Source organism: Myotis davidii, unplaced genomic scaffold, assembly GCF_000327345.1.
Source record: "Myotis davidii unplaced genomic scaffold, ASM32734v1 scaffold53, whole genome shotgun sequence".
NCBI classification, from domain to species: Eukaryota; Metazoa; Chordata; class Mammalia; order Chiroptera; family Vespertilionidae; genus Myotis; species Myotis davidii.
The window spans coordinates 320,202-331,873 of NW_006286140.1; the positions used below are offsets into that span (position 1 = coordinate 320,202).

The 11,672-nt window shown below is 40.4% G+C and overlaps 1 protein-coding gene across 1 annotated transcript in view; it reads left to right on the top strand.

Moving 5' to 3' along the window:
- Nucleotides 1-11,672, top strand: part of DCDC2 (doublecortin domain containing 2) — a 246,346-nt gene that overhangs the window by 27,335 nt on the left and 207,339 nt on the right. Inside the window, exon 2 of the mRNA XM_006757281.2 lies at nucleotides 9,433-9,491. Coding sequence (XP_006757344.1) covers nucleotides 9,433-9,491 — 59 coding nt within the window. The remainder of the gene's footprint in view (nucleotides 1-9,432; nucleotides 9,492-11,672) is intronic.

Sequence of the window (11,672 nt, forward strand, 5' to 3'; positions counted from 1 at the left end):
GTTGCAGTTGCTGAATAAGCTAAACTAGTACTTGTTATTCGAATCTTTATGCAGTGATACTTGTTCTAATAAGTTGTTTATTTTATTTCTTTTGCGCCCTAAATTCATGAAAGAAATGTCGAATAACTTTTTATATAACTGTAAATAATATAAAAAATATTAAAAATTAATTTTAAACAAATTTCTTTACACATTAGTTATTCTTTCACAATGCAGTCATTTTGACTGCTTTTGGGCAATATAGGTATATACTAAATTTCAGCCTTTCTAGTGTTAACGCCCGCCCGCACAGCACTTAGAACAGACTCTGGAGCAGGGTAAGTGCAGCTTCCATGCTCACCATGGCTGATAGAGCCCCAGGGGTCCTTCCCTCCAGGACACATTTGCGGAGACTTTGTCCTTCCAGCTCATGGCAGTGGCGACCACCCAGGAGCAGCCGGGGGTCGTGGCACAGGGCCAGCTGGGAACCTCTGCGCTCTAGTCGGAGCAATGGGCATCTGGGGCCAAGACAGGGCTCCCCTGACAGCTGAATGCCACCGGAGGGCGGGTGCACGCCCAGATCAAGGCCGCTCCAGACGCGCTGAGAGCGAAGTGTGTGGCGCTGCGAGGCCACCGCTGGGACGCCTGGCCCTGGCCCTGCGCAGGCTGCAGGCGCTGCCTTGGCTCCTGGAGCGCAGCAGGCAGGGCCTCAGTGCTTAGTACCTGGCAAGCGCCTGACCTGGGGAAGGTACCGTGGGGAAGGAGGCTCAGGCCCCTTCTGCACCCACCTGCCAGGTGGGGACGCTCTGCCACCCTCAATCTTCTATTTACTTGTTAATGCAGTCATGTATTTCACAATATGTGTTGAGCATAAATGATGTGCTAAGTATTAGTTTCTAGGGATGGAAAGATGAATAAAACAAAATCCCTGTCTGTAGGGAGTTGAATTGTGGCCCCCACATTTATGTTCACCAGAACCTCCAAATGTGACTTTATTTGCAAGTAGAGTCTTTGCAGATTTAACTGGTGAAGGATCTCAAGATGAAATCATCCTAGATTTAGGGTGCACCCTAAATTCGATGATTAATTTCTTTATCACGGAAAGGAGAGGGTGCTTTGGACATGGCCCCAAACAGAAGAACACTGTGTGAAGATGAAGGTAGAGATGGGAGTGATGCCGCCACAAGCCAAGGAATACCAGAAGCCACCAGAAGCCAAAAAAGGGGAAGAAGTTTGCAGTAGAGCCTTCAGAGGGAGCATGATCATACTGACATCTTGATTGGGGTCTTCTGGTCTCCACAACTGTAAAAGGATAATGCTTTGTTTTAAGCCACCCAGTTTGTGGTACTTTGTTATGGCAGCCCTAGGAAATTTATATACTGCCTTTATGTAGCTTAAATCCTATTTGATTGGGACCCATAAAATTTCCGCCCTCAGTCCTGCCTGCTGATTATTTTAATTGTCCTCTTGCAGTCCCCTCTTATTTTCTCCAACCCCTCCGTTAGATCTTCACCGACATCCTCAAATCTTTATTCCAGCCACGCTCTATTCTCTTAGCAGATGGTCTATAACTAGCAGTCATTTAGGTATAGAGTTATGTTACAGTGCCAGGAAATACTGTGATACAGACCCCAAAGAAATAAGACATGTTATATTTCATGTTTTCCTCTAGCTTAACTTGCTGTAAGTTCTGGCTTTTATGGCTCTTCACTATTTGGCTTCAGCATTCAGATCGGATCATTGTCCCAAAGTATTTTGAGCCTCAGTCTAAGACAGTGATGGCGAACCTTTTGAGCTCAGTGTGTCAGCATTTTGAAAAACCCTAACTTAACTCTGGTGCTCACATATAGAGATTTTTTGATATTTGCAACCATAGTAAAACAAAGACTTATATTTTTGATATTTATTTTATATATTTAAATGCCATTTAACAAAGAAAAATCAACCAAAAAAATGAGTTCACGTGTCACCTCTGACACCTGTGTCATAGGTTCGCCATCACTGGTCTAGGAGAAGGAAATTATCTTCCTTTGGAGCCTCTGATGCATTGCTTGAAAGTAATCATGTTCTGGTCATTCTTCATCCCTTCAACAGATATGTGCCAGGCACTGTATTTGGCTCTAGGAATACAAAAAATAGAGAAGTGATACTTAGCCTTGTTATATTGTAAATCAGAAGACACCTTAATCAATAAGCAAAATTTATTTGGAGTTCTTTTCATTTCGCTAGTGCTAGTGGGCCCAGAGGAAATCTTGCTTCTCAAATTCTGGGGTCCAAATGTGGTGGAAGTCTTCCTTATTTATACGTTTTTCAGCTCTTTGTCTTCTAAATTTGGAACAAGACTTCCAGACCTTCTGAGAAAAAGTCCTGTGTGCTAGGAAAAGGCTGTGAGACCATAGCTCAAGGCCTGGCCTGGTTCCAGCACTGACAACTCTGTCTGGGGCATAGTTTATGGCTTCTCTGGAATGGGAGTAGTCTTATTTTTCCCTACTGTTTAAGCAAGTAAACGTTTACAGAAGCCAGAATAGCAGGGTTAAAATTTTAAACATCAGTTTTTACCCAAGATGGAGGTTACTATGCTTCAGCCTCAAGCAGCTTACTAGTACATATCAGACACAGACATTAAAACATGATTATAAAAATACTTGCTTAATTTAACCTGTGAAGAGTACTATGGACGACCAGTGCAGGATTATTTGAGAACTTATAAGAGTTAAACCAACATGAGAGATCAGGGAGAGCCTTTCTTAGGAAGAGACAATTTGGCTGAGACCAGGAGATGCATAAGCATTGGCCAAATAAAGACGAGGGGCTAGGAAAAATTTCCAACAGAGGAAAAGATGTGTGAAAAGACTAGTATTTTTGGTCATTGGAAGAACTGTCAGAGGTGGCTTTGTTTGGGCATAGTAGGTGAGGAGCTCAAGTGATTCTAAATGAGGCCAGTGGAGTTAGGCAGGGGCTAGAGTCTGCTGGGTTTTGTCAGCCATGTTAAGGAGTTTTCATCCTTTGAGAAATGGGGAAACTACTGAAGGGTTTTGAATTAGGGGAAAAGATTTCATTTTTGTTTTGTAAATGATCACTCTGGCCTCTGTTTGGGGACTGGATCATAGGGGCTAAAAGTGAAAGCAGGAAGGCCACTGGGAGGCATCCCTAAAAGATCTAATGGGGCATTGGAGAGGACAGGTGACATGGATGTGGAGAGAATAGAATATTTAGGAAGTAGAGTGGATAGTACTTGGTGACTGATGAGAGGAAGAAGGTGTACTAGTTTTCTGGGGCCGCCATAAAGATTTTTACAGACTTGGAGCCTAAACAACAGAAATTTACTTTCTCACAGTTCTAGAGGCTAGAAGCCCAAGGTCAAGGTGTTGGCAGGTTTCATTCCCCCTAAGGCCTCTGTCCTTGGCTTGCTGTGCCCTTGCATGGCCTTTTCATTCTGCACATGCACACCCCTGGTGTTTCTCTGCATGGCCTACTCTTCTTTTCCTATAAGGACACTTGTTAGGTTGGACTAGGGCCCACTCTAATGACTTCATTTTAAGTTTAATTACCTCTTTAAAGGTCCTATATGAAACACAGAAGGGGGGGGCAAAAGTGGGTTTACAGTTTTGAGTACGTGAAACACAGAGTTTATTCTTGTGTTATTATTTATTAATATTGGATTATTTCCCATGCCAACAATTGTAATCCAATTTTTGCCTCACCCTGTACAGTCACACTCTGAGTTACAGGGGGTTTGGAATTCAAAATATGAGTTTGGGGATATAATTCATTCAATAACAAAAAGTAAAGATGAAACCCATGATTCTAAGAGAAGCAAAATTGTGACTTATGTGCTGAGTTAGGGAAACCTGGAGGAAGAGGTAGTGAAAAGGACAGTTGGGAATTCCATTTTGGACCTAGTGAGTTTGAGATTGCCGAGGAAATATCCAACTGAATAAACAGATATGTTGGCTGGAGCTGGGAAGAAAGTCTAGGCTGGAGATACAAATGTGGGGGTTTTCTTATGCCAATAATAAGAGAGGCTGTGGGAGTGCACGAGATTGCCTAGCAGCAGAGTATGTGAGAGATCATAGTCCCCAAGACAACCAGCCAGCACTGGATGGTGGAGGAGAGGGTAGAGCAGAGAAGACTGAGGGGTTGGGTCCCTTGTCTGTGCTTAGCCTGTGCTCACCTAAGCAATAGTAACCCCAATGAGATAGCAGAATTACCCCAAAGCATACTGCTTTAGACTGTGGTGGTGGAGGTGGTGGTGGCTGATGATGAGGGGACTAGAATTCACTCTAGCTCTGATTTCCATTAAGCTCCACAAGGAAACAACCCATAGGTCTGAAGAAAATGCAGATCCTCGAGGCTGATGTGGGAGGAGGGGTCTCTGGGATAGGTCTGGCTCACCATCCCTCCATCATTTCCCTTGGGGTTTTCTTATTGCTGCCATCACCTCTTATTCCTTTTTAGAGCTCTGGCCTCACCTAGATTATTTACTGAGTTTACCATTATATACCTAGTATTGTACTAAGCACAGTAAGTAATAAACTGGAAGGAAAATGTTGGTGCAATATTGTATTTTGGTTTCATTTTCCCATATTTATTCTTCTCAACTGCTAGGTTTCCTCAGGACAATAGCTTCCAACTTTTGTTTAACCACAAAGGACTATTTGTATTATTTTTTCCCAAAGGATCCAGAAGTTTCTACAATATGACATCAGATAAAATGAACTTGTATGCCTGTAATAAGTGTCTACACACCGAGTTTCATTTTAGTGAGTCTAATACATTTTCTTGTAAATAAATGTTCAGTTGTTAGTAGATCATTTCTAAAATGTTGAAAATGGCTTTCAGATTCTTCTTATTGTCACAGAGCATAGGATTCAAGGATCCCAGGCTGGGGATCCTGGTCCTCAAAGAATTGCTTTCCTTTGGTTGCCAGAAGGATGACCATGCCACAATCTCTCCTCTGTCTTCTCTCCTCCTCTCAACGTACCTGTCACCAGCAGGTTGTTTTTCCAATGGAAGTATTTCAGACCCACCTGGAGTTAAATTCAACAACTGCACTCTCTTCGTATTTCCCCAACAGACAAGAAGATTTGAATTTATATCTCAATGGTAGCTATCAAATAAAACACCTAAACATATTTTCTATTTTGAAAACGATGATTAAACATTGTAAATACAGCATATCACATTATATGACAAAGTATATAATCCAAAAGAACATAGTCAGACATGAGACTGAGTTAAGAATCATCCTTCCTGAATTTCTGACTTTATTACTGGAATTTTGGCAAAATGTATTTAGTTTTACATTTAATAAGTACTATTTGTAAGTTGCAGATTTACATATTGGGTATGAATGAAAATGATGATAGAATATTCCTTTGTTTGTAATATCTAATGTTTATGTTATTTTTAAATGTATTTTTATTGAGTATTACAGATGTCCCCTAATTTCCCCCTTTGCCTCCCTTCACCTGGCTGCGCCCCACCCCAGGCCTTCCCCACACTATTGTCTCTGTCCATGGGCCATGCATATATGCATATACATTCCTTGGTTAATCTCTTCCTGCCCTTCCTCCCCACTTCCTTTCGAGATCTGTCAGTCTTCCATGTTTCCATCTCTCTGGACCTCTTTTGTTCATCAGTTTATTTGTTCATTAGATTCCATATAGATAAGTGAGATCATGTGGTATTTGTCTTTCTCTAACTGGCTTATTTCACTTAGCATAGTACTCTCCAGGTCCCTCCAAGCTGTCTCAAAGGGTAACAGATCCATCTTTTTTATAGCTGCATAGTATCCCATTGTGTAGACGTGCCACAGCATTTTTATCCACTCATCTACTGATGGGCACTTGGGCTGTTTCCAGATCTCAGCTATTGTAAATAATGCTGCTATGAACATAGGGGTGCATATATCCTTTCTGATTGGTTTTCAGGATTACAATATTCTTACATCAGGATTTTTAAACCTCAGCTCTATTGATATTTTGGGCCAGACAATTAGTGGTTGGGAGTGAGGGCTGGCCTGTGCATTGCAGGATGGCTAGCAGCATCCCTAGCCTCTGCTTCCTAGGTCCCAGGTGCACCACTTCCCCAAGTTGTGACCACCAAAAACATCTCCAGACATGGCCTCTCTTGTCTGGGGAGTGAACATCACTCCAGGTGGAGAACCACTGTATTTTATAAGAAGAAGAAGAATCCACAAATCCCAGGACCACTCTATTGCTTTACAATCAGCAGTTTTCAACCTGTGGGTCGCGACCCCTTTGACGGTCGAACAACCCTTTCACAGGGGTCGCCTAAGACCATCCTGCATATCAGATATTTACATTACAATTCATAACAGTAGCAACATTACAGTTATGAAGTAACAAACAAAAATAATTTTATGGTTGGGGGTCACCACAACATGAGGAACTGTATTTAAAGGGCCAGAAGGTTGAGAACCATTGCTTTAGATGATATGTTCCTTTATGTGTTGGTAGCCATTTCATTTACACATGGTGGATAATAAAAGTGCAAATCCAGTGTTACTAGACTCCAGTTCTGAATGTCGTTTTATTTTTCTTCATGTTTTTATGACTTAAACATGTGTCCTGATTTATTTGTGTCCATTATCCAAAACCAAAAGCCCAGCTTTTAAAATGGTGTTCCTGTTTACACACAGCACCTGGAGCGGTGAGTGGGCTTCTCTGGAGCCTGGTCCCTGATCCACGGGAGTGCAAGGGATAGCTTTCCCAAGTTTGAAAATTTCTAGGAAATGTGGCCACAGGAGGGAGCACTATTCCTCTGCTTGCTTATTTATTTATTTAACTATTTTAATAGGTGCTTCTTAGGGTTAAATGATGCAGGAAGTTTCGAATCTGGAAATCAGAAACACCGCTAGTATATTAACCAGGATTTTCTACAGAAACAGAGCAATAGGATAAAAGGAGATTTACCCTGAGAAACTGGCCCACACGGTCGTTAAGGCTGAGAGGTCCACCATCTGCCATCTGCAAGCTGCAGGCCCAAGGGAGCTGGTGGTGCAATTCAGCCTGAGGGCAGGAGAAGAAGATGAGATGCCCCTGCTCAACAGTGAACAGTAAAACAAAGTGGTGAATTCCTCTGCCTTTGAAAAATTAAATTTATTGAGGTAACATTTTTTATATCAGGCCCTCAAGTGATTAGATGATGTCCATCCACACTGAAGACAACAATTTACTGACTCCACTGATTCAAGTGCAAATTTCATCTGGAAACACCCTCACAGACACCCAGAAATAATGTGTAATCTGGGTACTCTGTGGCTCAGTCAAGATGATAAAATTAACCATCACAACCATATTACACATTAAGAATCTAACCACATCTCCATTCTTATGATCTATGCTCATGCCCACCAGTTACTGCATTTATTTTTTAGTTCTAATTTTGGAAATCAGTAGTGTACGATAGCACCTGTAGAAGAAGGATGGCTGCACCACACAGTTGTTTTTAAAGAACTTGGAAGAGAGGCATTAAAACTAACATCCTTTCCTTTGAAGAAAACACATGGTATATGGTGACATTTGACAGCTGGTACAGTTGCATCTTTATACACTATCTGCAGGTATATTGAGAAGGTGTTAAGTATAAGGCAGCATTTTTTCTTTTTATAAAGATTTAGTGTCTGTCAAAACGTTTAAAATTTTGGCTTGTGAAGGTGGCCCTTAAACGTGTACATCTGGATGCTTTACAAAATAAACATACACACACTTCTTACTGTGATATGCTTGAATTGGCTTTAGGCCATGGCTAAGAATGACATAACAAATTTGATGAAAATGTACTTTAACTTAGATTGGGGGAGATAGAGTTAAACACAGTAAAACCTTGTAAGACATGGTGTGGCATGTGTTTAATTTTATCATTTTACTCTTTAAAAAACTCAGCCTGTCCTAGCATAAGTTTTCTACTCCTTCTGCCAACATAATGGAAGTCATGTTAAAATAGGGGTCATATAGGATCATGCGAGAATTTGATTTCACTTCTCCAAGAGGGTTGGAAATGTTCTAGACCTTCTCTGGTTTACCAAACATTGAAAAAACTTTGAGACTGATAGACTGCATCCATACATCTTTAACATAACCCTAAAATCTCAGGAAAGGTCTCACAGGATCCAAATTACAATATAGGATGGCATAACTTAAGCTTACCAGGAAGTGTGGGGAATGGTTCCAGATGTCGGTGATGGGTGGTTAGCTAGACCCCATTTTGGTTTCAACCCTTCTTATGGGGAATGTTTCTAAATGATGTTATTCTTTTCTGGAACAACAAATGAATTTTTGGTAATCTGGGTCATGATTCTAAATGTAGTTGCTTATTGATTAATATCCTAGGACTAGGCCAGTGATGGCGAACCTATGACACGCGTGTCAGAGGTGACACGCGAACTCATTTTTTTGGTTGATTTTTCTTTGTTAAATGGCATTTAAATATATAAAATAAATATCAAAAATATAATTCTTTGTTTTACTATGGTTTCAAATATCAAAAAATTTCTATATGTGACACGGCATCAGAGTTAAGTTAGGGTTTTTCAAAATGCTGACACGCAAAGCTCAAAAGGTTCGCCATCACTGCACTAGGCTTTACACCTAGTAAACTTACTTTTGATTTTCATAACATCTCACAATCAAAGTTGGCTGATGAGCGTGGGAGATGATGGCTGGATCCCAAGAAAGCAGCCACCGGCGTGGCCTCCTCCTTGCCAGGGAGGCTGATTTTGGAGGCGGAGAAACGGTGGTGGCAGGCAGGGCACAGACTTGTCGGGAAGGTCAAGTGGGGTGTCCAGCTGTAGATGTAACACAGTGGCCCGATTTCTGAGTACTGACTCTACAAACTGGAGGGATACTACTTCTTCCAACCCAATATTTTACGTATCCTGAACAAAGGAAAATATTTGAAATAAATGATGACACAATGCTTTCTCATAACATACATTTTAAACTTATTGAAAGTATTCTTTTAGAGTTATTTAGATGGGTTTTTACCATATGACACTCTTGTACATAAATTGGAATATGTAGACAAAATATTGGTTAAGGCATTCCTAAAAACGTACCTTTGTTTCAATGCTAAGTCATGGGGTAATCTTAAGAACATTTACTTTAGGGTCAGTGAAACGATACTTACCATGTGAGGTCCTCATCATGTACATGTCCGGGCTCAGGTGTGGCAATGTGAATGGTATGGCCAGGTGCTTCTCACTCATGAAATACAAAATAATTCAAATTACTCAAATATTTTGTCAGGGACAAGTGTCAGGCTTCTTTGACTACAAGGCACATCCTGATTTTAGAGATTTAAAGATGTGAAGAGAATGTGCATTATGGAATAAATGTAATGTGGTGTTTTGTTTCTTCCTTCCTGTCCTGTTCCTTCGGGCTTGAGCAAATCCTGATATTAACTTGTTTTGTCATTTGTCTCTTTCAGGTTAAAATTACTCATGGGAAAGACCAGTCAGGATACAGGGTGTGCTGGGTTCTTATTAGGTAAGGTTTTCGTGCATTTAAATCTAATTCTTAAAGCCTTTTCATTTGTTCACATAGATTTTTTTAAAAGAGCTTTTCAAGTCCATACCCGATATGGTTTTACTGCAACATCTGAAAATGTCACTGGGAAATGATCAAATAGGCCATAAAACTGAGGGTTGAAAAATGTTATGTTGTGCAATCATTGACACTTCTGTAGTTTATCATTAAGTCAGAAATCAATATACATGAGTAGAAAAAGTGAGGGTAACTAGTCTTAATTAGTCTACCTCCTCTGCTGGTCATGGCCTTCTACGCCTGATAAGAATTTTTTCAAATTAGAATTTCCAAACTTTGAGTGACTTTAGAATATTATAGTTCACTAAAGCAGCTCTTTTCATTAATCCAGGAACTGGACTGCGGTTAACCAATAACTTCTGTATCAGTGACATAATTTCCTGCAAAGTGGTGATTTTGTAATGGTTAACTTCTCTCTTAGTTGTTCACAGCAGGGGGTAGTTTTCTTTTATCAAAGTCTTCTATTTATTATAATTCACTGTGGCTTAGACATTTTACCTAAAACAAAACAAAAGCCTCCCGGGTACAATGGGCTAGTGCTGTTCTACCTCAGCAATGTCAGTGAACCAAGGAAAATCTTCCAGTGACGGTGGAGACAGAGCCAGCTGTCCAAGCACACTTGTTGGTGTAAAAGGGTAGTGACTTGAATTTTGGAATTAGAAAAAGGAAAGACAAGAAGTTTTGTTCTGCATTTGTGTAGAATTAAAGTCAGTGGAGATACTTAGTCTGTTATTAGTGTGAAAATATGAAAGCCTCTAAAATATTGGAGACAGGTTCAAATCCAGTTTCATTGCATTGTTCTGTTGCTCCAAATTAGAATCACAAAGGGATTAGCAGTTTACCAACAAAAATATCATTTCTCTAATTTTTTAGATATGCATTGCTCTATTTTTTTTTAAACTTTTTTGATCAATTTTAGAGAGTGGGGAGGAGAGAGAGAGAGAGACATCGATTTGTTGTTTGACTTATTTATGCATTCCTTGGTTGATTCTTGTATGTGCCCTGACCAGGGATCGAACCCATAACCTTGGTGTATTGGGACGATGTTCTCATCAACTGAGCTACTTGGCCAGGGCTCTAATTTTTTACTTTAATAAAATCTGATAATAATTTGGATAGGCAGCACATCCTATGATGGACCCAGAATACCTTGAGTTTTCTGGGTGTGGCGGGAAAGGCATTAACTGCTTGCTAAGTTTTGGCTTCATTTTTTTCATAAACACTGCTTCTGGCTTATATAAATAGGATATTATATCTACTTGATTATACAAATAAATAATTGAGAGCTGAAAGATAGGAAAACAAAACTTATTTTCCCATAGTAAAACCTTTCCTAAAATCTTTGGCAGTTTATAGAGTCAAGCCAAAAATAAAAAATAAAAAATGAGTAAGTCTTAACTTGGAATCTAAGGAAGTCTTGCTTCTGTTGAGACTGACAAAAATAATTTAATTGTAATGAAGAGGATGGATACTTGCCTGAAGTGTTGGAAGGATTTTCAATTTAAGTTGCCTAGTTTCCTGAAAGCTTTTTTCTCCCCATAGCTGGACTATTAATTCGCCATGCAGGAGAAGTTGCTTTGTTTAAATAGCTTTTCTGTTCAAATAATCAAAACAGCATAACAAACTCCTTGTGAGAGATAGTAAATTGGGTCATAAGTAGAGCCACTCATGAAAGTTTTAATATTACATCTACTTCCAGCTGTCCTGAGGGCAAGTAGAGTCATTCTAGCAGCTTCCTTTAATAATAGAGAAACATGGTAATTAGCCATACCTCCACTACTCTTCCCATTGGCTAATCAGGGCCATATGCAAATTAACTGCCAGCCAAGATGGTGGCCGGCAGCCAGGCTACTGACAAGAACAGGAGGCTTGCTTGCTCCAGTGACGGAGGAAGCCAGGTTCCCTGCCTGCTGCTGCTGGGCTCTGAGCTGCTAAGAAACATTGTTACAAATATAGAAGCTAAACAAAACCCCAGAAACCTGTTTTCAGCAGCCGGGATCTCAGAGCTGGAGTTGAAACAGTGCTTCAATTATAGAACCCAAACAAACCAGATACCTGCTTTCAGCAGCCGAGGCCTAAGAGCTGGAGCCAAGCCTCAGAGCTAAAGCTGGCCCAGAATACAAA